We start from the raw sequence: 25393 nt of genomic DNA on the forward strand, positions 1-25393 counted from the left end.
GAGGCAAATCAGAGCCATTTATAAATCAAACCCAAACAGAATTTTGCTGCAGTTTGTGTCTCACAGAATTGCGCATTGTGATAACTTGAAGGAGAAAGGCATCAAACACTCAGGGTCTAAAGAGGCTCAGAGTGTCAGCGTTTAAACTTAGTCCCCCAGACAGTATCAAAAATTCCCAAGTTTCTCTCCTCATCGCAGGTAAGACCTCACGCAGTGTGGTGGCCTTTGTCCAGATCTGATGAGCTCCCCCTGCCGATAGTCCCTGTTTCCCCAAGATGGCAGAGCAGCACTTCTCTCTTTTCCTGGTGTGTGAGTACTTTGTATCATGCATGTGTATCTGTTGGGCCCTGTGTCCCACAGATATGTCCCTGCAATGTGCACATATAGCATGTATGGAGATGTGCTACAGTGAAGTTACAGAATTTGAAAATCTGCTTTCTTATCATCCTACATACCTCTCAGGAGCAATGCCAGCAGCTCCCAAGCTCTGGCATAAGAAGTGTCCTCTTAGTGAACATCAGGGGACAAACCTAGCACTGTCATGTTAGTTACTGAACTCAGGGAAAGCAGTTGATGCCCTTCAGCAGGACTTGTGCACTTGTACCTGTAGATTTTGCTCTGTGTAAAATCCAGATTGCATGTGGCATTTTCAGTGAAACTTCCCAGGAAAACAACGATTATTTTCATGGAAAAGTTGTTCCTCAGTCCCTGACACTGCAGTTGCCAAAACAGCCAAGTTCTAAGAACCAGCAATAAGGAATAGGACTGTCTGTCATTCCTGTCACCTTTGGGAGAATTATTTTCTGTAACTTGATTTGATTTATATACATTTTTCTATATAGCATTCTTGTCATGTACTCAGAATCCTAACTCCTGTATCACAGACTGCAGTCCTCTGTCTATACTTCTCATCCATCCATATCTCAAGTCTTCCTTTTTTTTTTTCCATGCCACTCTTCATACGATTGCCTATCATTTTCAGAAGACTTCACACTTCTGAAAGTCCATATGGTTGTCAAATTCTTTTTTGATGCCACTTGTTTATGGCTTCAAAATAATCAACATGGGTTCACACATCCTTTTTTTTCTTCCTTTTTTTTTCTTCCCACCGTCTCTTTCATACACAACTCCAGTAAGATTAATTCACTTCTCTTCCAAATGATGCTGCCAAACTTAACACATCAGCAGAGAAGGCCTGGGGCAAAAATCTGTTCCATCTTGCTGTCCTTTTGCGTCAGGCTGCAAGCTAGCTGTCACTCCAGAGAGCAGCCAGGTTTTCTTTGGAAAATCTACCAAAAACTGCAGCATCAGAAAAGGCACATTCTGGTGACCTGGTACATCCAACAGACAACAAGCCTCCATACACAGAGAAGAGCAGGGCACACCTGCAGCTGCATCCTCAGAGGTGTCACTGAATGATTCTCTATGATGCTGAAGGCAGTTTCGTACCTCCCAGAATGCTAGAGAGAAGGTAAGTACCAAATTGCATTGATTCAATAAGCAGATGCTAAGGAGAGGACAACAGGAGCCTGGGGCCTGTGCTGCTCAGTTCTAGACATGGAGCTGCAGGCGCAGCCCCAAACTTGGGTCCTATCTGAAGAGATGAGACAGGCGATGTGTGAAGGAACCGGGAGATGGGAAGAGTGGGAGCATCTCTAGGGTCGTGTTGGTTAAGGAGGGGTTAGTGCTGTACTGAGTGTGATTTTTATGGGCCTGGGGTTTTGTGAAGGAGAGGACTGAGCTGGATGGGAAGACAAAGAAGAGGGAAGATAAAAAGGGAAGAAAAGAAAGACAGGGAAAAGGAGGGTCTGTCGGGACAGGCAGCAAAAACCCAAGGGAATTCCTTTGTGAAGGAAGGGGTTGAAATGCAAACCACTCTGTCAGCTCTGAGCAAAGGTTGTCCTGGAAACCTGGAAAACACTCTGTGCACTTGGGCCCTGTTGGCAACCTGACAACTTCAGCATCCTTAGTCCCTGGGGCTGACGGCTCTCCTCCACCATCCCCATATCTCACCCCCATGTCTTGAAGAGCAAGGTCTTGCACGGACTCATGTGCCTGGAGCTCGTGCACCATTAGGGGCTAAAAAAAGAAAGGTAAGTCACAGCTGGCTCCCATCTTCCTCCCATCCTTTGTCTTGTCCCAGCACTCCCCTGAACCTCATCTCCAGCTCTTTACTCCCCATCTCCCACCCAGACAGGCAGCAGCAGCAGCCCCAGCAGCGGCTGTACCTATTGCTGCCACAGGCAGCCCCAAATCTCCTTTCTTCCAAAATTCTGCACAGTCTTTACAAACATAGCAGGGTAGGAATGAGCATCCTCACCCCTCCTGTGGGAAAACCACAGAGCGAACAGCTCTTCAAAGGAAGCAAGGCAGCAAAGTGCTCAGAGAGAAACTTAAGGGCAGAGGTTGCATTTCTATGGATTTACAAGGCATAACAAGGGAATGCTGGCAACTAGTCAAAATCCATGAGAGTCACCAAGTAATTAATTAAAGCTTTGCTTTCTTGTGACCAAAAAACCCCAACCCGGAGCAGGAAAAAGTGGGAGTCATGGCCATACCATGACAAACCACGTAAAAAATCCCACTCAGTCCTAATCACAATCCTGCCCAGAAAAAAATCTGTCCATGCAATAGCACACATGAGCTACAAAAATATAGCTGTTAATTGACTGAAGCAGGAGGGATTATAAAATTGGTATTAAATACTGCATTCTTAAGCTGTATCAGTTTCGGGATGTCCTGTCACCAAGTGCATTACACCCAAGGAGCAGGAGCACTGTGGTGGCACTGCTAACCTAACAAGAAGCATTGTCTTGGCAGGAGTTAGGTCATACTTAGCAGATTATCTCTGTACCAGGAGGGCTAACATTTCCATCAAAGTAAATAGGGGAATTTGTGACAGCCAACCAGCTTACCGCATTGTGCTCGAGGGCTTGTTTGCAGCAGATGCTCCGCTCCATCCTGAGCACAGCCCTGAGTGGTCGCCCTGTGGGCTGTAGTGGCTTCCTTGCCCATGGCTCTGGTGCAGCAAAAGGGCACGGCAGAGCTGTTTGGGTCATCAAGCCGTTGGGTTATTCTGCTGCCCAGCTTTGTGACAAAAGGGAGAGCGATAAAGCACAGCAGGGAGGTGGAAGCCCAGCACAGGCACTGTCAGCAGCTAATGGTGAACTGCAAGGCACAGAGGGTGTGAGGGCTGGCAGGTCACATTGGAGGAGAGGCTGGAGCAAGGCTTGCTTTCTACCATGCTGTGAAGCAAACATCACTGCAGTTACCCCATGCTCTTTGGGGATGCTTGCTGCAGGGTACCTGGCAGACTTTGGGGACAGGGACATGTCTCAAGCTGGCCAGGCACTGCTGCGGGGTGTGGAGGGCACTGTGACAGGGCTCGTAGGGTCCCCCCACTGAGTGCCCAAGGGTGTCACCTGCCTGGGCTGGCAAGTCCTTGTGCTGGAACTGGTGTGCATGAAAACCACGAGATGGCACTAGCAACTTTTGCAGGCTGTTGGCTTCCCAGCAAGGTACACAAAATAAATAGCATGCTGCATTGCTGTGATCCCATCAAAAAATACAGGTATTGTGCAGTCACAGAGATGTGAACAGGATATTTCTCCTACTGACTGATCAGCTTTGGCTAAATCCATTTCCATTGCTATTTCATTATGTACTGATGGTCAGCAGTTTTCATTTACTATGGGCAGGTTGGATTAATGGCTTCCACCTACCACACTATTTTGCATTTTATGCCTCACGTGTTAAGGAGAAAAGGGATTAAAAAGCACAACTGATTCTAAAGTAAACTGTACTTAATGCAAAAGGCTGAGTCAAGGCAGAGACAGGGTGTGCCTGTTCAGTTGTGAAGCTCCCCAAGACTGCAGATGCCCTTTCTGTGGCCAAATTGAAGCAACACTGTCTGTCTGTAAAGTGCTAAATAAAAGCAGGCTGAATGCTGATCTCCAGCTCCAAGGCCAGCCCAGTACTGTTTGACTTGTGCCCACACCCTTCAGAGCCGTCCCATCCATTGGTCACAGTCATCCCACAGAGTAGCTGCCCTGGCTTCCCTCCTGGACTGCTGCGGGATCCTTATGGCTCTAGGACACAATTATCCCATTTTGCAAGGGAAACTGTTATCCAAAATAAAGTTGCAGCCCAGCTAAGAGGTGTTTTTACAGCATGACCCTAAGCGGCTGTGTTTCATGCCCTGCGGGATGCCCAAAGGCACGTGGGAGGACAGGAAGATGCAAAGCCTGGTGGGACAGTGTTGGAGACAGAGAGACCCAGGCTTGATGTAGCCTCTTCCATAGTGGGAACAGTCCTTGAGGTGAAGGGCACCAGGTAGTGTCTTGGAGAAAGCTGCTTGAGCAGGTTCAAAACAGAGCCAACAAGCAGCCATGTGATCCAGTATCCTGTCCCTCTTCCATTTACCACCGTGGACATTTCCCATTGCAGGATTTACAATGCCTTGCAGGGCTTTCTACATGGAGCTGTGGAATTCCTCCCCCCATGTGCACACATGCAATACATTTCCTCCCAGTTATTTCACAAGTCATTTGTTCCTGGGCTCAGGGTGGTAGGATCCTTCCCAGGTACTGAAGTAACATTGCCCCACACTCTGCATTGACTTCTGGAAGAGGAAGCAGTCAATTAAATTACCTGGGTGAAGGCTGCAAAAAAATGTGACTGTCTTCTCATGCAGGGCAGGAATTCAGTGTCATTCATTGTCACAAACTGCCGCGGAAATCTGATTAATTAAAAAAGATTCAATGGGAAATTTGACAAATTCTTGGAGGATAAATCCATTGCTAGCACAAAGTAGCAGTTGGTCACACAGCGATCTGAACACAGTTTTTGGCTCAGGAAGTCTGGATTCTGTGTAAATTTAGAAATTTACATTATGCTGAACCCTGAAAGCTGGAGAAGGATGCCACAGGAAGGATTGCTCAGTACTCAAATGACACTCAGATCAGAAAGAATTCATTATTTGAACAGAAATAATTTTTAGTTAGTTTGGGGAAGGATTGATATGGTTTATAAATAGAAATCACACCTCATAAATCTGTGGAGGCTTCAGAAGGCATCAACAAATAGGCATACAGCTAAGAATGGTCTTCTAAAGTCCTTCATCAAAGCCTCTTAAAGAAACCATGCTGTGGTGGTTTAGGAGGTAAGGTTATGTGAATAAAGGACTGATTAACAGGCAGGAAACAGAAGGTAGAAATAAATAGCCAGTTCTGACAGTGGAAGGAGGTTGGCAGTGGAGTCGTGCAAGGATTTGTACTCAAGCTTATATTGTTCAGCATGACTTAACTCTGGAAAAAAGGGTGGTTTCTTGAGATAAGAATTTGCTGAGGTTATTAAGCATCCAAGATAGTAAAGATGATGGACCACTGGGGAAGTTGTGGAAGAGTCTCACAATACCCAGCAACTGGACAATAAAAAGGCAGATGAAATTCAATGTAGATAATTCTAGAATTAATTACATCCAAAAAATAAACCTGATTTTGCATATATAATAGTAGGCTCTGAACTGACTTTCAGTGCTTGGGAATTGGACCTTGGGGCTATATAAAGATCTATGAAAAGGATAACTTAGTGCTCAGCCACAGTCAAACAGGAGTCAGATTACTAGGAAAGGAACAGAGAATAAAATGGAAAATATCTTCAAGCCATTCTGTAAATCCACAGTGCATCTACATCTACATCTCCAAAACTATGTGTGGTTATGGACACCCTAGCTCAAAAAGCACATAGCAGAATAGAAAAAAACCACAAAATGTTATTAAGAATGAACAAAAGCATGGTATAATTTTCCTATGAAGAATAGTTAACCAGATTAGGACTTCTCAGGTTGAAAAGAGAAAAGAAAGGAAGGTTTTATAGAAATCTATAAACCCATGACTGGTCTGAAAAATGACGAATGAGAAATGGTTCTTGACTGTCTCTCCCTAGAGCAAACCTAGGGGGTACCAAACGGAGTTAGCAGGTGGCTGATTTGGCAGATAACCCCTCCTGTACAACATACTGCCGTTCCACATGTAGCCACAGGATGCTGCAGATGACAAAGGGCAAATTCAAGAAAGGAAAACATTTGCAAAATTGCTGTCTGTAGCACCCTAAGCCTTTCTGAGCCACACAATTTGGATATGTTCTTATGAAGACAGCTTAGATGTTCAAGCTCGACCACTGCAGTGCTTTGCTACCCAGGCATGAAACTGCAGGCCCGAAATGCTCATCTCCTTGCTAATACTACCGACAACACCAGCATGTTCCAATATTCTGATTCCTCAATAGTTAACACATCCACAGTTTTACTCTGCTTCCAAAGGCCTTTGTGAGATGGGACTGTCTTACCAAGAACAGGGTAGCTCCATTGTGCTGGACAGATGGGACGGCCAATGCCAACACTCAGGCTGCTGAACCTAGAAATCACTCCTGAAGGACCTTAGCACTCTCAGGATGCAAAACCAGAGGACTAGAGGGTTGTATAACTAGAGCTGCCATATCTAGATACAGGTTCTTTAGGAAAGGTTGTTGGTGGGGTTTGTGCTCTAGGCAACTGGGTGGCATGAATGCATGCACATTTGCAAGGGAACAGAGGATAAGACAGTCAAGAGCTCATGGGTCAGGACAAGCCAACAAAACGCATATTGTTGTAGGTATCTCCTACAACTCACTTGATCAAGAAGAGAAGACAGCAAAGCCTTCTCTGAACAACTGGAAACTGGTTCAAAACAGACTAGAACAATTCCTGTCTTCTGTAACTGGAAAAAACTTGCCAATTGGAAAAAACTCTGTCTTCAGTCCCAAGATCTTCAACCTCGAGGTCTGCTGTCATGCCTGCCATGTGTCTGTAGCTAATAGTAAAGTTTGGAGGAAAAAATTACTAATCATACTAGAGGACTGAGTCAGGAATGCAATAAGCTGATGCTGGACATGCACATGTCCATGGGGTTGGATAGGCAACATCTGACAGCGCCAAAGGAACTTGTCAATGTCATTGTGAAACTGCTATCAGTTTTGAAAAGTTGTGGTGCCTGGTGAAGATCCAGAGGGCTAGAAGAAACAAAATGTCATAACCCACTCCAAGAAGAGCAAGAGGATGATCTGTGGAACTACAGGTAGATCAGTCTAACCTCAGACCCCTGGAAAATTATCAAGAAATCCTCAAAGACATTTCCATGCTCAGGATGGACAAGAAGGTGTTTTGCAACAGCCAGCATTTATTTACCAACAGTAAATCATGCCTGACTAACCTGATTGCCACCTTTGGTGAGATTATTTCCTTGGTGGATGGTGAGAGAACAATAAATGTCATTTTCCTTGACTTTAGTGAGGCTTTCAACATAGTCTCCCACAGTATCCTTGTATCCAAATCACGGAAACATGGACTAAATGGGTGGACTACAACACAGATGAATAACTGACTGGATTGTCAGGCTCAAAGGGTACTGGACAACAGCATAAAGTCTAACTGGTAGCCAGTTGCAAGTGGCATTCTTCTGAGGTCAACACTAGGTCCACTGCTGTTCAATGTTTTCATCTATGTCGAGCATAAGCGGATGAAATTCACTCTCAGCAAGTTTGCAGATGACCCCCAACTCAGGGGAGTGATTGATACACAGAAGACAAGGGTTACCATTCACAGACAGCTTCACTAGCTGGAGGAAGGTGCTGACAAGAACCTCACAAAGTTCAGTAACGACAATTGCAAGTCCTGCAGCTGGCATGGACTAACCTGGTATGACAGCAGAAGCCAAGCACCTACTTTGCAGGAAAGGATCTTGGGGTCCCACTGAACATTAAGTTGAGCATGATTAAGCTGTGCACCCTTGCAGTGACAAGGCCAGCAGCATACTGGGTGGTATAAGCAAGGGAGTTGTCATCAGGTTGATGGAAATTATTCTTTCTGCCTACTGAGCACTCCTCAAATCACATCCAGAGGGCTGTGTACAGGTTTGGGCACCTCAGTACAAGAGAGATATTGAGAAACTGGAGAGAGTTCAGATGGTCAGAGAGCTAGAGCATACGATGCTGTGGGAGCAACTGCAGTCTTCCAGGACCTAAAGGGAGATTATAGAGAAGACAGAGCCAGAGTTTCTCAGAGGTACACAGCGAAACAACAAGATGGAAAGATCATGAGTGTGAACATGGGAAATTCTGACTGCAGATTTGGAAGTAATTCTTTACCGTGCCAGTGGTTAACCACTGGCACATATTGCCCAGAGACACTGTGAAATTGCCACCTTTGGGTATTTTCAAACCTGACTGGACAAGGTCCTGAACAACCTGATTTAACTTCAAAGCCTTGAGGATTGAGCAACTTTGTGCCTGCTTTCAGTAGACACTTGGGACTAGATGACCTCTGGAGGCCTCTTCCAACTCCTGATGTTTCTACAATCCTGTAATTGCCATATAAATATATATAAAACCCAAAATGTCAAACTGTAAAAACTAAACAAAGGCAAGCCTACATAGCTTTGTATATACAACGTAAAGTTGACGTGCAGAAACATCCCAAGAAAGGAATAAAGAAATGTGTAATAGATAACACCACACACTGATAGGAATAAGAGGGAAGGACTATTATGAAGACCAATGTACATGAAACAAATCAAGATGGGATTTAAGCACGCAAGATTACCAATATATGTCACAGCTCCTATTTTATCATGCAGTTTTACTGGACCAAATGATTTACAATAACACAGTGAGAAACAAAAGATCTGGTCTGCAGAGGCAATGCTGAGTACAACATAACAATATTTTTGCTGTGTTTATTTTGTAAATATCCCACTGACACGCACTGCCAAGAGCTGGAGAGCTTGTGTCACTGCATTCATTTTGAAGCCTTGTTAAAATAGTCAGTGAGTCTTCAGTATGTCATAAATGAACACAGAGAAGGTTAAGCACAACTGACTTTTCACCTCTATTTTATTTCACAGAAGCAATGCATTCTGGGGTGGGAAGGAGAGAAATTTCAGGGAAAACTTCAAGTTCTCAAATGACATTGTTCATAATTTAACCAAAACAATATGATACATAAGTAAATATCATGAAACTTGTACATGCTCAAGTCTCTGAAGAGATCAACCCCTTCTTAAATAATGTGAAGAGAATTAATGAAGCTTACCTTCAGTGAAACACTCTTCAAAATCTGTCTTTCTTTATTATAGACAAAATGTTTTATGTACACTATCATCTCTGTTCTTCCTGACAGTAGGATACTCAGTTATTCCAAAATTTGGTTACAAGCACCATGAATGTAAACAATGAAAACTTTCACTTCTAGTTAGGTATCAGTAAACAGAACAGAAATACTTGGAGACAGCATAAATTCAGAGTCTGTGGAAGCTCATTTGGCTTTCTTCCCATTAGGATTAACATGGTAAAATCTGGAGCTGAGATTATTTGTGGAGCTGCTGGTTAATGCCACACATGAGCCTCACGATTGACACTTGAGCTGTCCTGTGCTTGTCTGCAGACCTCCAGTACCAGACTTCCAGTGGTTCCTGCTGCGACAGGAGAGCGGCCCCGGATGTGCTGAACCCCTTGCAGAGGCACATCCTAGGCGGAATGATGTTTCAAAGACTCCTCTTTGTTAAAAGCCCCAGTCAGCTTTTGTCAGGAGTCTGGATGCTGGCATAATTCCAGGATCAGACAGACACATCAGCTCAAATCAGTTTTTGATTCCATGTTCACATCAAATGTTATCTATATTACTAAAATACTGAGAAAAATATTTTTAAAAGTTTTTTTTCTGTTGCAAATAATGAATACTAAATTTTTTAACAGATTTGAACCAAATTTATCCTGGTAGTTGTCATATCTGGAAGTGGTTAGTGTTGATGAAATGCCTGTCCCATAAATATACAACGCTATTTCATCATTTGATTTTGTACTAAAACGAATATGACAGAAAACAATTAACCATAAGTTTAAACCTGTGGAGCCTGACTGTCCCAAGCATTGCTGCTCCCATGGTGAATTGCAAGCTGAAGGAAAAACTGCTGGTCTGACCTCACAGTGTTTTACAAGTATCTTGACAGGATACAAACAACAACATGGAGCACAACTCTGGATAAATCATGTCCGCTGTGTTCAGAGAGGGTTTGATCTAAAGGGCACAAACGTCAGCACAAAGACTACGTGGACTCTCAAGGAGTGTAGAGCAGGTAAACACACGCACACCATGACAAATCCTTCATTTGTGCTATTTCTGGTCCAGACATTTCTTAAGAGAACAGTTTACCCAAAATTGCAGTAAGCCTAAACAGTTTGGAGGGCAGGAGGAGGCTGGTAATCTCCTGTGCTCTTAGAGCTTGAACAGATATTTCTATTTATACATAGTGTTTAGCACGAAAGACAAGGTCTACCTCTGGTACATGCTATGATAGCATCTCACAAAGAGGAGACTTAGACTTTAGCCTCTTTCCATGTGTGGAGAAAATGACAGTAAAAGGAAGAAGACGTGAGGAGCAGCATCCTGACTCTTGACTGTCCCTCTGGCCTCTTCTGGATTAGGGGCGCAGGTTTAATGTAATCCCCCCCACTCTCCTATAAACCTGATCTCAATTTCCCCCAGGTTTTCTTCCAGAATTTTTTGTACAAACTGTGCATTTACTTAAATGGGCCAGGGGAGCTGTTCTACTTTTTGTAAATGTTATTTAGAATATGTGTGTGCTTTTTTTTTCTTTTTTCCTTTTCCCACACCAACAATTCTTCTGAGCAAAACTCCTTGGTAATATAACAAATATTTTTCTCCATAAAGGCATTTTTATTCCATCCACCATAATGCCACCATGGTAGGTCTTCAGCACCTGTACCTGTTGCATACAGTATTACATATACACCTTTTAACATGGTCATTTTCTCACTTGATAGACCAGAGCTGCAATCAGTGCCACTTCTCTGTCAAAAATGTAACTTTTCAGAACATTCATGATACAATCTGTATATGGAACTTAAATCCCGGTGGAGGTACTTAGCCGTCATATTAACAGCTTACTACTTATTTTTTTTTTTTAATATCAGATTAATTGGAGCAAAATAGGTTAACAAGAATGAATATTTAAAATTATCACTTGAAAAGCCAGTAAAATGTGCCTTGTTTTCCCTTTGGATACAGGTATTTGAGAAGAAGTGTGTTTTACCGAGAAAGAAGTATGCTTACACTGGAAGAATGAAAAGTAAGTTTTTGCATTAATTATTTTTAATAGAAAAATTGCAATCCCTTAAAAAATAGGGAGCTGCCATATATTTGGGACTAGTGGTGTAGAAATACATTAAAACACTGTTTTACCTTCCTTGATTTTTATTCCAAAAATGTAAGCTCTTCACTGCCTGAGTTAGAAGTAGCAAACCTTGTTTACTTGGATTACCACTGTCTCCATAAGTAGGTCACACAACAGCCCCAATGGCTCACTTCCAGCTGTAAAGGATGGGCTTTATGAAAATGTTCTGTAAGGTTTCCCTTTTGGCACTTTTTGCATCACAGACTGTCAAAGCAATACAGTGGAGCTTCCTCTTCCCTGGGGAAGGAGTGAAGCTTCTCCCCACCTCAGCATTGTCAATTCTCAGAAGTTAGAAGGCACCATGTGTGTCCCCACAGGAAATGTCTTGCCTGACTCTACAGGAGATGTGCTACTGGGACCTGCTGTGCTCAGAGCTGCCTTTGGAACTTGTGAAAGGGAAAGAAGACTCCTTCCTCCTCCCATCTTTCCTGAGTTAAGGGAATTTCTCAGAAAAGTTAAAGGAGTTTGGTGTCACAAATTACTCTTCATTTTCTGCCAAAGAAAACTGGATTATTAGTTGCCTCTTCTGGTATTTCCTTCACCACCAGTCCAAGGGCCAGTCAAAGAAACCATCCACCTTGCACTGCCATGGACAAGCCTCTGTGCTGATTGTTCCCTCCAGTATAAAGCTGTATGGCACAAGTTCAGACTGCTTTACTATAAATTGCCTGGGGACACACGTTTGAGGGATCCCAGCACACTCTCCAAATATTTAGCATGCTGTGCTGCATCACCTCTCCTCAGCAAGGAGCAAGCTCAATGTGTGCCCACTGCTGTCATTCACAAGTAGAACATGTTTTCCCTGGAAGCTGTAAGATAAAGAAACCTCAGATGTAAAATTCTTCTTCATTAGCTGGTGAAGGCGGACAAACAGTAGCACAATCATCCAGAGAACAGGGAGCTGGTCTCAAGGACTGTTTGGGTTGCTTGGAGAGAGATGCTGACATGAATGAGCTGGAAGACCATTCAGAAAGAGAAGGCAGTGAACCATCAACTGACTCAAAGGTATTGCACACGGCTGATACAGGCCTTCTACTGGTGGCTGCCTGTTTAGCCTTACTGACAGTTTGTTTCTGTGGGGGAAGAGAGGCTTCCAAGTCATTGCAAAATCCATTAAGGGCAGAGCATGCAGAGACCACAGACAGGTCTGAGAAGGACAGCTTCATCCCCGTGTCTACATCAGTCTCCTGGGCACCCTCCAAGTCATCAATGTTAAGCCTGGGGCTGCATTTCCATGTCTTCAACCTGGTTGCAGATGACCCAGTACTTAAAAAGTTAAATGGTTCACTGAAATGAAAGGTCTCTGTGGCTGAGGAGGAGCTCACTGTGGGCAAGCAGAATAGAGACTTGCTTCGTTGAAATGACCATGAAATGCTGGAAGCACTGCTGGATCTGCGTGTGAAATCTCCTTGACTACTGCGTCTCAAGTCCTGCTGGGAGAAACCAAGATAATGACCAAGGCTGTTTGCATGATGTACCTTGTTTTGACCCATTTCTTTTGGTTGTTCAGGGACAGACTGGTGGCTCTGAGGAAGAAAGGTTGGCAGAGTGGTGAAGTGGGAATCTGTTGACACAGATGGATATGGTTGCTTGTTCTGCTTTTCAGACTTCCTACACCAACTGCGTGCTTGCTGCAGCCAGGAGAGGGAGAAAAGAAGATCACATTAATACAGAATTGGCAGTCTTACAACCAGAAGTCTCCATTGTGAAGTTGTTACTGCAAATAATTACGAAGCAGACTTTATTCAGTATGGTTGCAGCAAATGTTTCCCTTCAATAACAAAGAGAAAGCACCCTGCCAAAATCCCAAATATTTACATAAGGAGCCTTGAAGACAACAAGAATAAATGGTAGAGAAGCCTGGCCTTGTGGGTTGAATTACACAAGCTTGAAATTCTCGCTTACTATTGACTTATTCAGATTCATTCATATTTTGTTTTCCAATATTACTGCCTTAGTGGACAGCAAAAGAACAAAAATGAAGAAATGGGAGACATGTGTTACCATCATAATTATTTCTAATTTCTTCCTTACTGTGGTATAAATGTTTTTACTTTTTCCACTGAAATATCAAAAACCTTTAACAAGCAACCTCATACTCTGTCATCTCAATGGGAATTTACTACTTCTTGCAACCCTTCCACATTTTCACTTTCACATCTGGTTAGTTGAACAGTGCACCCCAGAACCCACTTGCTCTATTCTCTAGCTTGTAATAACTTTAAGGACAGCTTTGGATACCGGATGTGCTTGTAGACACCTAGACTGAAGACTAACCTGATGGTTATGATCTGAATCAGGACCTCAACCTCATCCCCAAGACAGAATTAAGTTGTCTACCTGCCAGATACTTGAGCATTTGCACAGGAACAGCAGCTGTGACAAATCGGGAGCTGATGTCCTTCTCAAGAAGCAGCTGGAGGCCAGGCTTCCTATGGGATTAGACACTGATGTGTGGGTAACTGAACTGAGGCCCTCGTGTCTGAGCAATCATGAAGTTATTCACTCTTAGAAGTTCAGGTTTTAAGAAGCTGAATTTAAAGTCTCCTTATTGGATTTTCTCACATAATACAAAATGCTAGATTTCTGTCCCAAAAGGGACAGCGGGATAAAGTGCAAGATCATACCCTTGAGAATAAACAATAATCTCAGCTATGGGACTTGCAGCGGGGACAACACTGCTAACACCTCATCCATGATGCTGCATATGACTCAAATCATGCCAATGTGAAAAAGAATAAATTCACACTGGAAAAGATTCAACCACAAGAAAAAAAAGTTTTACTATCCATTATAAAACCTGAACCACAAACTAATAAAAGGTTTCTAATCACAACAGATGTACAAGAGTCTTCTGGGGCAAGTAATGGATAAAGATGGAGCTTGATCATTTTAACAAAGAGATTATATGATATGACAAAACTGGATGAGACCTGGCAACCAAGACTGTCCTTTGTCTCCCCCTTCTCTAAAAGAACTCCATACATTGCTGCTTCTAACATCTTCCGAATGCACATCACATTGTCTTAGTGACCCAGATATGTCATAACCATATTCTGTTTTCTTCTGCAGTGATTTTATAGACAAAAAAGGATTTTCACATCTGCAAAAAATGTTTTGTTCATTCATGATTACCCAGCTAGAGGTGATTTATAGGACAGCCAAACCATATTTCACTTATGCATTGTAGATGAATACATATACCAATATATCCATAGTGAGGTATGTTAATTCATAACCTAGTTCTGCATAATATAATAAGCTGCTTTCCTTAATACCATAAAGAATTAAAGGAATTAATGGGGAAATTAACCACAGTAGTGGAGCAGTTTCATTAACTGATAAGAAACTGAGTACAAGAGAGTCAAATAACATGAGTCAAATTGTCAACAAAACATTAATTCCAAATCACTTTAGACCTCTATGTGCAACATTATTTTATTTATGCAATACAGGAGGTAATTTGTTTAAAAAACTACTCAGGAAGATAAAAGGCTTGTGTCCATGAAGGAAATGCCAGTTGTTTCTTAACTGGACATTTTTGGGTAACCCAGCAATTACAGTATGACATGCTGAAAGTACAAAACCAAATCACTGCACTTTTTTTATGGGTTTGTCCAAGGAAACATTAATAATATTTTGTTTGCATTAACCAAATATACTATTTTCTTCTCTGCAGTAGCTCTGATATCAGATACACTACCTGGACTCAGCCACCCTGCTTGGTGAATGAACATAAGCACCTGCAGAACACTTCTGTTGTCTCTCAGTGAGACAATCACAGAATCATAGAATTGTTTTGGTTGGAAAAGACCTATAAGATCATAGAGTCCAATTGTTAACCTAGCATGGTCTGCCTGACCATGGCTTGTTTTTATGCTATGTTCTTGTGTTTTTGTACCTAGTTGATAATCTGGCAGACCAAGCATCCAAAGAAATCAAGGATCCAAGCATATATTCAGAGAATCATTTTGGCCGGAAAAGATTTTTAAGATTGACTCCAACTGTTAAACAAACACTGTGAAGTCCACCTCTGACCATGTCCCTAAGAACTTAATCTACACATCTTTTAAAAAACCACTTCCCTGGGCAGCCTGTTCCTTATAACTCCTTCTGTGAAGAATTTTTTCTTAATATCCAATCTAAACCTCCCCTGGTACAACTTGAGGCCATTTCCTCTTGTACTATTGCTTGTTACTTGGGGGAAGAGACCAAGCAAGTGCAGTCTTCTTGTTTGTGAAAAGGTAAGGATGCCTTTGGGACCACTACGTCTGGTAACAGATTGGACAAAACTACACCTGAAAACACAAGCTGTACAAAAACCTTCGCTTTACCTTGCACAGACCATACCATCTGTTTATATGTATAGAAGACACAGCCTACAGATACCACATGTAGGACTTAGTTGTCGAGTTAATACAGCCAGTGGAGTCTGGAGAGCAATTTCGTTTCCCGTGAAGAAAAATTCCTGTGTCTGGTTAGCTGAATTTCTCTTTAGGTCCTTGGGCTGTTCTGAGTACATGGCCATTGGCTACAATGAGAACACAGACTGCTGCTCACACAAAAATATCTGCAGTTAGACACCAGTTTTAGGTGTTTACAATCTGGAGCTGAACTGAGTCCTGCAGAGATAACACCCATGTGTTCACTTTAATTTGCACACTAGTAAATGCCTCATACATTTATATGAAGGTAATAATTTGTTATTTATTGACATAATTTTTGACACATTCCAAAGAAAAAGTCTTTCAGATCACCATTAGTGAGAGATACTGTGTCTGATTCAGTTGTCTAATTGTAGGTACCTGCCATGCCCTGCCTGGCCTGCAAGCACACCAAGGGCCGCTCCATCTCTGAGATTTCACTGCCTGGGAATGCTCCTAGGCATGTTTAATTTATTAATACAGGTAAAGTCTTAAGCATTTTGGGAATAAAGCACAGATTCAAGAATAGCTGTTCTGAGATCTCCCTAATATTTACAAACTCTCCAGTTTAAACCACCTTGTGTTAGTTTTGGACTGCAGATATGCAACACACAATGACTAGTGGTGCAACCAAATTACCAGTACTCAAAAGGATGTTTACCCAAGGTATTGCCTATGAGGGTGTGGAGCAGAGGGCAATGCCAGGATAAATGGATGAGGTGAGATGAAACACCTCTGCTAGAAACCCCAGGGGCTCTCATGTAGCAATTTCCTAACCAAAATGTAGATAAAAAGTAGAGACTCAAAAGAAAGCGGAAATGCACCCCTAAGTATGAGCACTTGGAAGGGGCAACCTGCTGCCACGCAGCCAAACAGGTTTAAATTCCTGGCCTAACTGGAACATAATTACACTAACAAGAAAAATCTACTTTATGTTAGATACTAGTTTTAAGGTTTTGTTCTTTTAAATTTTTTTCTTCCTAGCTCTTTCAGTGTTCCCGTGGACATATAAACACATTTCATTTTATACGAGGTCTTTGCTGTTATTCCTGCTGCTGGGTCACAGCTCCTCGGCAAGTTTAGTTGGCCTGGCAGGAGGTACTGGTGGATCAGTGCGGAGAAGGGGACAAGTACAGCCTGCCCTTAGGATGGCTGCCTGCACGCCAGGCCAAGAAGCATCACTAACACAGCTTATTTCTGAACAGCTCTGTTTATAAGAAGAATTGTTTACCTTGATTTTTTTTTTAGTTGGATGTGTTATGATTTAGTAGACTGATTTTCCAATGCTGTTCTTCGTGATAGGGGCAGAATAGAAAAACAATAGGTGGAGATTTTAAAAATACCTTTATATTAAAGCAACGTAACTGAAAACTTTCCTGACTGTGAGAATACTGGACTACAAACTGTACTACAGGTAGAGTATCAGAAGCTCCATCTCATGAAATACTAGTGAATAAAGATTAAAGGCTAATCCTATATTGTAGACAACTGGATTACATGGACTAATAAGACGCCTCTGTATCTACATTCTGTAGCTTGTCAGAGATCACACAGAGGATTCAATGATTCAGGCAAGATTAAAACTCAGGCAAAACTAGCTCCTATTCCTGTTCCAAGGCCATTGATGGTGCTCCCTTGTACCACCCCGACATGGCACACAGAGCACTACATGCAGCCTGTGCGTTCATGTGATTGCTCCTCTTCATTTAAAACTCACAGTGCCTAACAGTCCCACAGAGTTTAATCTGGATTTCCAGGTGTGTCTGCTCTCAGGAGAAACTGTGAAATGGCTTAAGGAAAGAAGCCAGAGAGTTGTGGTCCATGGGACAGAGTCTAGTTGTAAGCCTGTATCTAGTAGAGTACCTCAAGGGTCAGTACTGGGACCAGTACTTTCAGTATATTCATCAATGACTTGGATGAGGGAATTCAGTGTACTATCAGCAAGTTTGCTGATGACGCCAAGCTGGGAGGAGTGGCTGACACGCCAGAAGGCTGTGCTGCCATCCAGCGGGACCTGGACAGACTGGAGAGCTGGGCGGGGAAAAATTTAATGAACGGTAGCGAGGGCAAGTGTAGAGTCTTGCATCTGCATAGGAACAATGCCAGGTTCCAGTTTGAGTTGGGGAATGACCTATTAGAGAGCAGCGTAGGGGAAAGGGACCTGGGGGTCCTGGTGGACAGCAGGATGACCATGAGCCAGCACTGTGCCCTTGTGGCCAGGAAGGCCAATGGTATCCTGGGGTGTATTAGAAGGGGGGTGGTTAGTAGGTCGAGAGTGGTTCTCCTTCCTCTCTACTCTGCCCTGGTGAGATCACATCTGGAATATTGTGTCCAGTTCTGGGCCTCTCAGTTCAAGAAGGACAGGGAACTGCTGGAGAGGGTCCAGCGCAGGGCAACAAAGATGATTAAGGGAGTGGAGCACCTCCCTTATGAGGAAAGGCTGAGGGAGCTGGGTCTCTTTAGTTTGGAGAAGAGGAGACTGAGGGGTGACCTCATTATGTTTGTAAATACAAACACAAGGATAGAGCCAGGCTCTTCTCGGTGACAACCAATGATAAGACAAGGTGCAATGGGTGCAAATTGCAACGTAGGAGGTTCCACTTAAATATGAGCAGAAACTTCTTCTCAGTGAGGGTGACAGAACACTGGAACAGGCTGCCCAGGGAGGTTGTGGAGTCTCCTTCTCTGGAGACATTCAAAACCCGCGTGGACACCTTCCTGTGTAACCTCATCTGGGTGTTCCTGCTCCAGCAGGGGGATTGGAATAGATGATCTTTTGAGGTCCCTTCCAATCCCTAATATTCTGTGATTCTGTGAAACCACAATAAGCAAGAAGGAGAGAGAGAAGCTGAGAACATCAAGATCTGTTTTGAAGACAGTGTGATGCACATGCAGCTACCCTGCAGCAGAACAGCCTTCCCCTGCCTCCCCAAAATTCCTTTGGCTTTGGAATCTGTTGCATCTGCTTTAATTTTTCTGAATTATTTTCCTTTTTAAGTCCTTATCTTCAGCATTCTTACAGCTCATGTTCTGCATCGCCTGATACGTGGCTACAGCCTGGCAGAGCCCTGCCCAGTACAGTCACGCTGCCTGTGTCAGGCACAAGTGTGGCAGAGATGCTGGAGAGGGGAACAGCCGTTGGAGAGGACAAAGGCTTGATCCAAACCGACACATTCATTTTGACTGAAATTCCAAATACAGGGAAAGAGAGGCATCAGACTCTGCTATAAGGATGCACAACAAAACCAGCCATTGACTGAACAGATTAGCTCTCTAGCAGAACAGATTTTTTTTTCATGTGGCGCTAATCTGCTGCTCATTTATAATCTCTGCACAAATCTTTGTGAAGCCTGGAGGGATTTAGAGTCTTTGTGTACTACAATGGACTGCAGAAGAATTTCATGACGAATATCCGGGAATGCCATGAACAAGTTGGAGCAAACCTCACAGAAATGTACTTTCAACTTCAGTTGGGCTGCCTACACCTAACACAAAAAAATCCACGCATGCTCCTGAAGTCTATTTAAAGTTATCTGCTTTTTAAAAAAGCAGATAGCGATCTCATTACACATTATCTGCATTAAGCACTGCTCGCAGGCCTCCGTTGAGTTGAGGCCAGAACCCAGCCAAACAGCCAGTATGGCAATGACATCATCTCGAGCCCAGATTTTGCCCACCTTGCTTGAAAGGAGTGTGATGGTGTTTTTTTAATTGTATTAAAACCAGTGAGATTGAATCAGAAATAATAATAAAAAAGAATCAGCTTGAGAATAAAGTGGCAGAGATTAGTCCTCAGTATCACCATAATAAGTCTTACTTGAAAGGCAAAATGTATTCAGAAGGGCACAATGTTAAAAGGCAAAATACAAAAATTAGGATTAAATTTGAGTTGAATATATTTGAAAAGCGGCAGATACTGTGTTTGTAAAACTAGAACAGGTAGGTGTCTTGCAATGCTAAATATATTTACTCTCCGGAGTTTTTGCTGTATGTACTATCATCAGAGATTTTACTATGCCACAAAAGATAACTGCACTTACAGGCAATACAAAGTACCTTGGGATGAAGAAAAGCAACTAAAAAATCACCTCCTATTTGATTTAGTGACTGATTCAGCTGTGTCACCCCCAAAGCCAATTGTTAGCACTAAGAAAAACTAAACACCTTAGGCACTAAAAGGAAAGGAAAAATAGAGTGGAATATTTTATAAAACAGGAGGCTACTAATAGACTTAGAGATTAATTAAATCAACTTAAGCCACCTCCCTTAACTGGGCCAATTTTTACTCCAAATGTCTGTCATTTTCACTACTTTAAACAGAAAGTAAAGGTAATTTTTGTAAAGGTGTCCTTTATACATCCTTGTTTGTCCTTGATGCTTTTCTTCCTCTTTGTGTTCAGATCGGCACTAGCTGCACCACTAATTCAAACAAGCTTGAAACTCTTCTCTCATCTCCACTTTCCCTCTTACGGACCCAGCTGTTCCCTGCGAAAGTTCCCTCTCTTCACCTGTTTTTGTCTTTCCTTTTTACCTTCTCTGCTTCCTGGTTCACTTGCTCTTCTCTCTTCTACTTAACTGTAGTGACTCAAGACTGCAGTCACCCATAGTTTGTAGCTGGTAATGCTTTACGAAACAGGGATAAGATGGTCTCACTGTGTTTAAGACTACAAGGGTACATTATATCATCCAGTCTGACCTTGTGTTGATCATTCTAAAAATCATTAAGCAATTTCTTTACTGAGCCTGCTGACACCTTAGGCAGATGAAAGCATTTCAGTTTTCAGGAGAGTGCATTGCTGTATGCTTCACACAGGGGCATAAGATAGAGGTGCCAAAAAACTCCAAGACCTCTAAAATGGTAGCAGATTGACTAATGCTCCTAGACTATTTACATGTTTTATCAAGATCATATGAATGTTGGATGACTATCACGGCACCCAAACTGGAAATCAGGGGAAGGAGAGGGAAGGCTGCAGTGTGTTGGAGAGAGGAAATTCAGAGACAGGTGAGGTCTGGCAGCGTTTGGTGGGTCAGTTGAAGTAAATGCAACCATGACCACACTGATCTCTGCCCTAAACCTCTCAACAGAAACGGGAGTGGACCCTGAGCCTCCAAGATTTACCTCTCCTTGGCCAAGATAAGATTGAGAGATTAAGTATTCCTTGTGCTAAAGATGGGAGTAGAATGTTTCTCTTGGTCTCTATTCGGGCTGGGAAAGAAAAAGGAAAAGTTGTGTTCTAACCTCAGAACTTGTAATTATTTTGACATCAGCAGGTCAGTAATACCCACCCCTGCTGTCCATATATCTCAGACTGGTTACTTTCTGCATTTCCCATGTCTCTCTTGTCCCAACTCCTTGCTTCAGTTATGGCCAATCTCCAGCATTCCATAAGAAGGCACAGTCTCTGCTCCCTCCTCTCAGCCTAAAACACATTGGATCAGCTGTGCATCATGGAAAACAATCTCTCTAATTTCTGTATTCGGCTATCTTGAGTGTGAGGTTTGACTACAACCATACTTGTCATGCAGATACATACATGTTGTAAGTAAACGGAGGGAAATAAAGGCACTTTTGTTCTCCTCTTGGCCCCAGACAAAAGGAGATGAAGAGATGAGTTCAGGAGTCTCACAGACACCTGTATATACTACATTGAATACAAAAAAAGATTTTCAGCTATAAGCTTTTGATTCTTTTTTTTTCTGTACAATGTATTTGCCTACGTCTGTGTGGACATGTAACCTTCATGATGCGTCCCATCACCAGGCATTCTACACTGCAAATGCCTGGCACAGAATGCCTTTACGCATGCAGCTGACAGACATCTGCGCTCCCAGATTGACTTCTGGCAACTCCAAGGACATATTCAACAGTAACATAGTGATCTTGAATGTAAATGACTGCAGCTGACCTCATGAAAACATTAGGAGATGAGTCCTGCCTGACCATAGATCTAGAGTACATATTTTGTACACCAAGCGGTGGAGAAACCTCCAAGGTGGCACAGCAGCAGGTTAACAAGACTTAACAGTTGGGTCCACAGGCAATCTTTTCTCTCAGCCGAAGATGTAGGTAATAAGCCATGCTTCCTAAATATCATTATTCTGCTTCTGAACTCAAGATTGTGGTTGCACGGTATAGGTAAGAGGAAGCCTGGCTGATTACCTCAGCAAATAGTCTGAAAAATCTCTCCAACAAAAAGCTGTGATCAGTTAACATTTGCACTATTATTTCAGAAACGTTCTGTAAAGCAGCACTAGGCAGAAAATAGCCACCCCATAAACAGTATAGAGTCATTAGCACAATAATTGCCATAAGAGCCTTACAATGCCAGATCTCACAACTTTGTTTCAGGCAAGATTAGCAAACACTGGTCATAAACTGCACATTTCTTGGGATTTTTATTTATCTTGGCTCTCTGGCAATGTTATCCGTTTCTTTCTTGGTGCTAGAGATGGTGGAGGGGGAGGAATTTCCTCGAGAAATAGGTTATTACAAGGTGAATCTGGTGCCTGAACATAGGGGTATGGTCCATTTTGGCATCTCTTAGGGTGCCTGCCTGGCATTCCAGAGGGGCACAGCGCTCCTGTAGGTCCTGAGTCTAATTTGCCAGGAGAACTCTTCAGGGTGTCTTGGGTACGCTTTGGCATGTTAAAACAGCAGATCTTACACTTAAGTGCTGAGTCACTACCTGGCTGAGATACTCGTTTGCTGTCGCCCACCTTCCTCCCAAGAGTGTCTGCATGTCCCCCCTCATGCAGAGCAGATAGGAAATTCTGCCAAAATGCTAAGTTTAATGTACCCTTCTATCCTATACGAAGACATTCTTGCAACTTAAAGAAGCCATCTGTGCACTTTCTTCTCTTTGCTCACTATCTGTGGTTCCCAAACACGCATGGCCAAGCCAGCCCATCAGTTATTAACCTTTCCTGCTTCCCATGTGTCACTGCCAGCCATGCAAGTTCATTAGCACTTCAGCTGTCTCTGCAGAGATTATGCCCAGAGGCAGACAGGAATTTGGACAAGACCTATAAAACTGGCAGTACGTTCAGTATGCCAATATATGCTATATTCTTAGCTACATTATTTCCATACTCTTCTTACTGCTCTGCCAAGAGCTCCCCAGAACTCCTCCTTCTGGGTTTAGCACTGGGAAAGCAGCATGGGTGCCTTCCCACAGGATGCAAACATGCTTTTAAGCCTTGCTCCTGCTAAAGCCAACTGAAGCTTATCCTTTGAGTCAGTTGCTATTTAGGTGTACCCTTGGAGCTAACTTGCCGATGTGGAAAAGCAACTGCGACAAAATAATTCTGAAGGGTTTCCTTACAAATGAAGGAACAGTTTCTGTGGTATTAAATATGCTGCCCATTAATAATGCTTTTGGTTTTGTTTTGTTGGGTTTTTTCTCTTGCACTGACTTTATTTAAGCCCTTTGGTAACTGCATTTGTAAAATGGGTTAAGAGCACGGATCAATCTGGCTGGCAAGTATCCAAGTCCCTTTAAGCACACCAAGAAAAATACAGAGGTCACGTCTTGTTAGTCTAATCATGGAGGTTTATTCAAACTTCAAGCACTAAATAGTGCCTGTTATTAATGGGGATGTCAATTTGTCCTTTTGGGTACAACTGGTAATTTTAGTCTGTAAAAAGGCACAGTACCAATATGAAGTAAATAAAAATATATTGATTACTAAGTACCAACTGATGTTCAGACTGAAAAATACCACTATGCCATTGTTTGGGTTCACATAATTGGGAAGAAGTGAAAGTTATTACCAGTCCTGTGGCATTGATAATACTGTAACAGCAGCACTCCAAGAGAAATCAAAGAGTAGCCCTGTTACTTTAAAAGGTAGATATTTTTCTTTGAACTCAGAGTGAGTTAAAAGAACATGAGGAGTCCAGGGATCACCCAATCCTGTGTTTCCTATAACCTGTCCTCCCTTATACAATCTCTTTTCCTTAACTGACCATCCTGTCTTGAATTAGGGTAGAAATCTGTTTGCAGCTGCTGGGTGGCTGTTATGTAGTTGGCCATCAATATTGACAACTGCCAACTTAAACCTATTTATTGACATTGTTTTGTTCCTGTGCTAGGAGAGTCATCCAGTGAAACAGCCTTTTCCCATTCCTGCCATTCACCCTCTGGCATATTTTCGGAGCACAGTCAGAGCTGCCTTCAGACGTATTCTGGCCAGGCTCAGGTGACCCTGCTCTTCCAGTTTCCATTTGTAAGACAGTATCTCCACTCCTCTGTATGGAGTGAGAGCCCTTTCCTGTACCTGCACCTCCCTGTAGCCACCTTTCAGGAGCCCAGGGCTGAACACAGGTGGGGCCCGTGGGACCTTGTGCAATGGCACAAGCACTTCCCACACTCCTTACAGAATGGTTAGAGTTGGAAGGGACTGCTGGAGACCATTCAGTCCAACCCACATGCCAAAGCAGGTACACCTAGAGTAGATTGCACAGTAATGTGTCCAGGTGGGTTTTGAATGTCTCCAGAGAAGGAGACTTAGGGGACACTAACTCTGGTACACACTGGAGATTGCACTTCTCTTTCCATGGCTGTGTTGTACCGGTGGCTTGTAGTCATCTGAGTACAATCAGGACATTTTCCCTTGGGTTTAGTTATAGAGGTCCACTTCCGACTGTACAGAATTATTAAAAACCTGCATATTGGGACCCAGACTTCACGACTTTACAGTCATGTAAGTTTGACCCAAAGTCTCTGTTTTCTGCTCATTTTATGTATATTAAACTCATTTTGCTTCACCACACTTGTAATGTGCTATCCATTTCTATAACTTCATTCCCATTTGCCATTTCACCCTCCTGTTCAGCATCATCATCCTCACTGAAAATAGAAATGAAAATTAATTGCACTTGGAGGCCATGCTTAGCAGGCTTTCACCCTTCTCTTTTGGAGCATATGGTTAAAATCTTGTTTTAATTTTCTTTGCAGGGTTTACCTCAGCCTGCTGTTTGGCAAGTCTCACTTTACCTCTGTACTGCCTGATGCCTGTTATTTCTGAAAGTTTGCTTTTCTGAAATGGAAACCCTTATTTAGAAGCTCTGTTGGTTTTTTCCCCCTTCCTTTCAATTTACTTGAAACCAGTGCAAAATCATGTAAACCAAGATCATATCACATAGCAGAAATCTCCTGAAAAAGAACAGGGAAAAGAGGACATAGGTGCATGTGGTTGCTGTGCAAAAGTTTTCTCATGGCTCATGGAAGCTTAAGTTTACAAGTTATCTCAGCCCAACACAGATAGGCCTCCAGTGAAAACAGTAACCCTGACAAACTGGTGATTGTCTTGGCAGACCGGCAAAAGCTGAACTGCCTCCTGAACCCTACACGTGTACTGTTCAGCTCTGGCATGGGGTGTCTCTGTGGGCAGTGTCTGCCAGCAGGCATTGAAAGGTGTCACCACCACCTGGATGTGACTCACCAGAGCACAGATGCCTCGAGTATCTGGATTTTCAGTCCCAGGAGCTACACACCCAGGGGTGCTATGCTGCAGGGAGGGTGTCCGCACTTCTCTGCATGCTGGGAGGTCCATACAAGTGGAAGGATGCTATCCGCAATGTCTCTTCCACAGAAACAAGGTCAGACAATTTGACAAGCTCCATGAACGCAATTCACTCTGAAAAATCCTACTTCAAAATCTGAACAACATTTTTCC

General features: G+C 42.9%; 1 protein-coding gene across 2 annotated transcripts in view; it reads right to left on the bottom strand.

Annotated features, from left to right (window-relative positions):
* Nucleotides 1–8910: 8910 nt before the first annotated feature.
* The window catches only part of FAM124A (family with sequence similarity 124 member A), a 48409-nt gene continuing 31926 nt past the window's right edge, over nt 8911–25393 (bottom strand). The window contains exon 4 of one of the 2 annotated variants that reach the window (XM_071805339.1): nt 8911–12721. In XM_071805339.1, the coding sequence (XP_071661440.1) occupies nt 12116–12721 (606 nt within the window). In that variant the 3' untranslated portion in view covers nt 8911–12115. Of the gene's footprint in view, nt 12920–25393 lie in introns of both variants that reach the window. The other variant, XM_065855740.2, reaches the window with a different exon arrangement.

The sequence above is a fragment of the Patagioenas fasciata genome, chromosome 1, assembly GCF_037038585.1.
Source record: "Patagioenas fasciata isolate bPatFas1 chromosome 1, bPatFas1.hap1, whole genome shotgun sequence".
In the NCBI taxonomy this organism is placed as follows: domain Eukaryota; kingdom Metazoa; phylum Chordata; class Aves; order Columbiformes; family Columbidae; genus Patagioenas; species Patagioenas fasciata.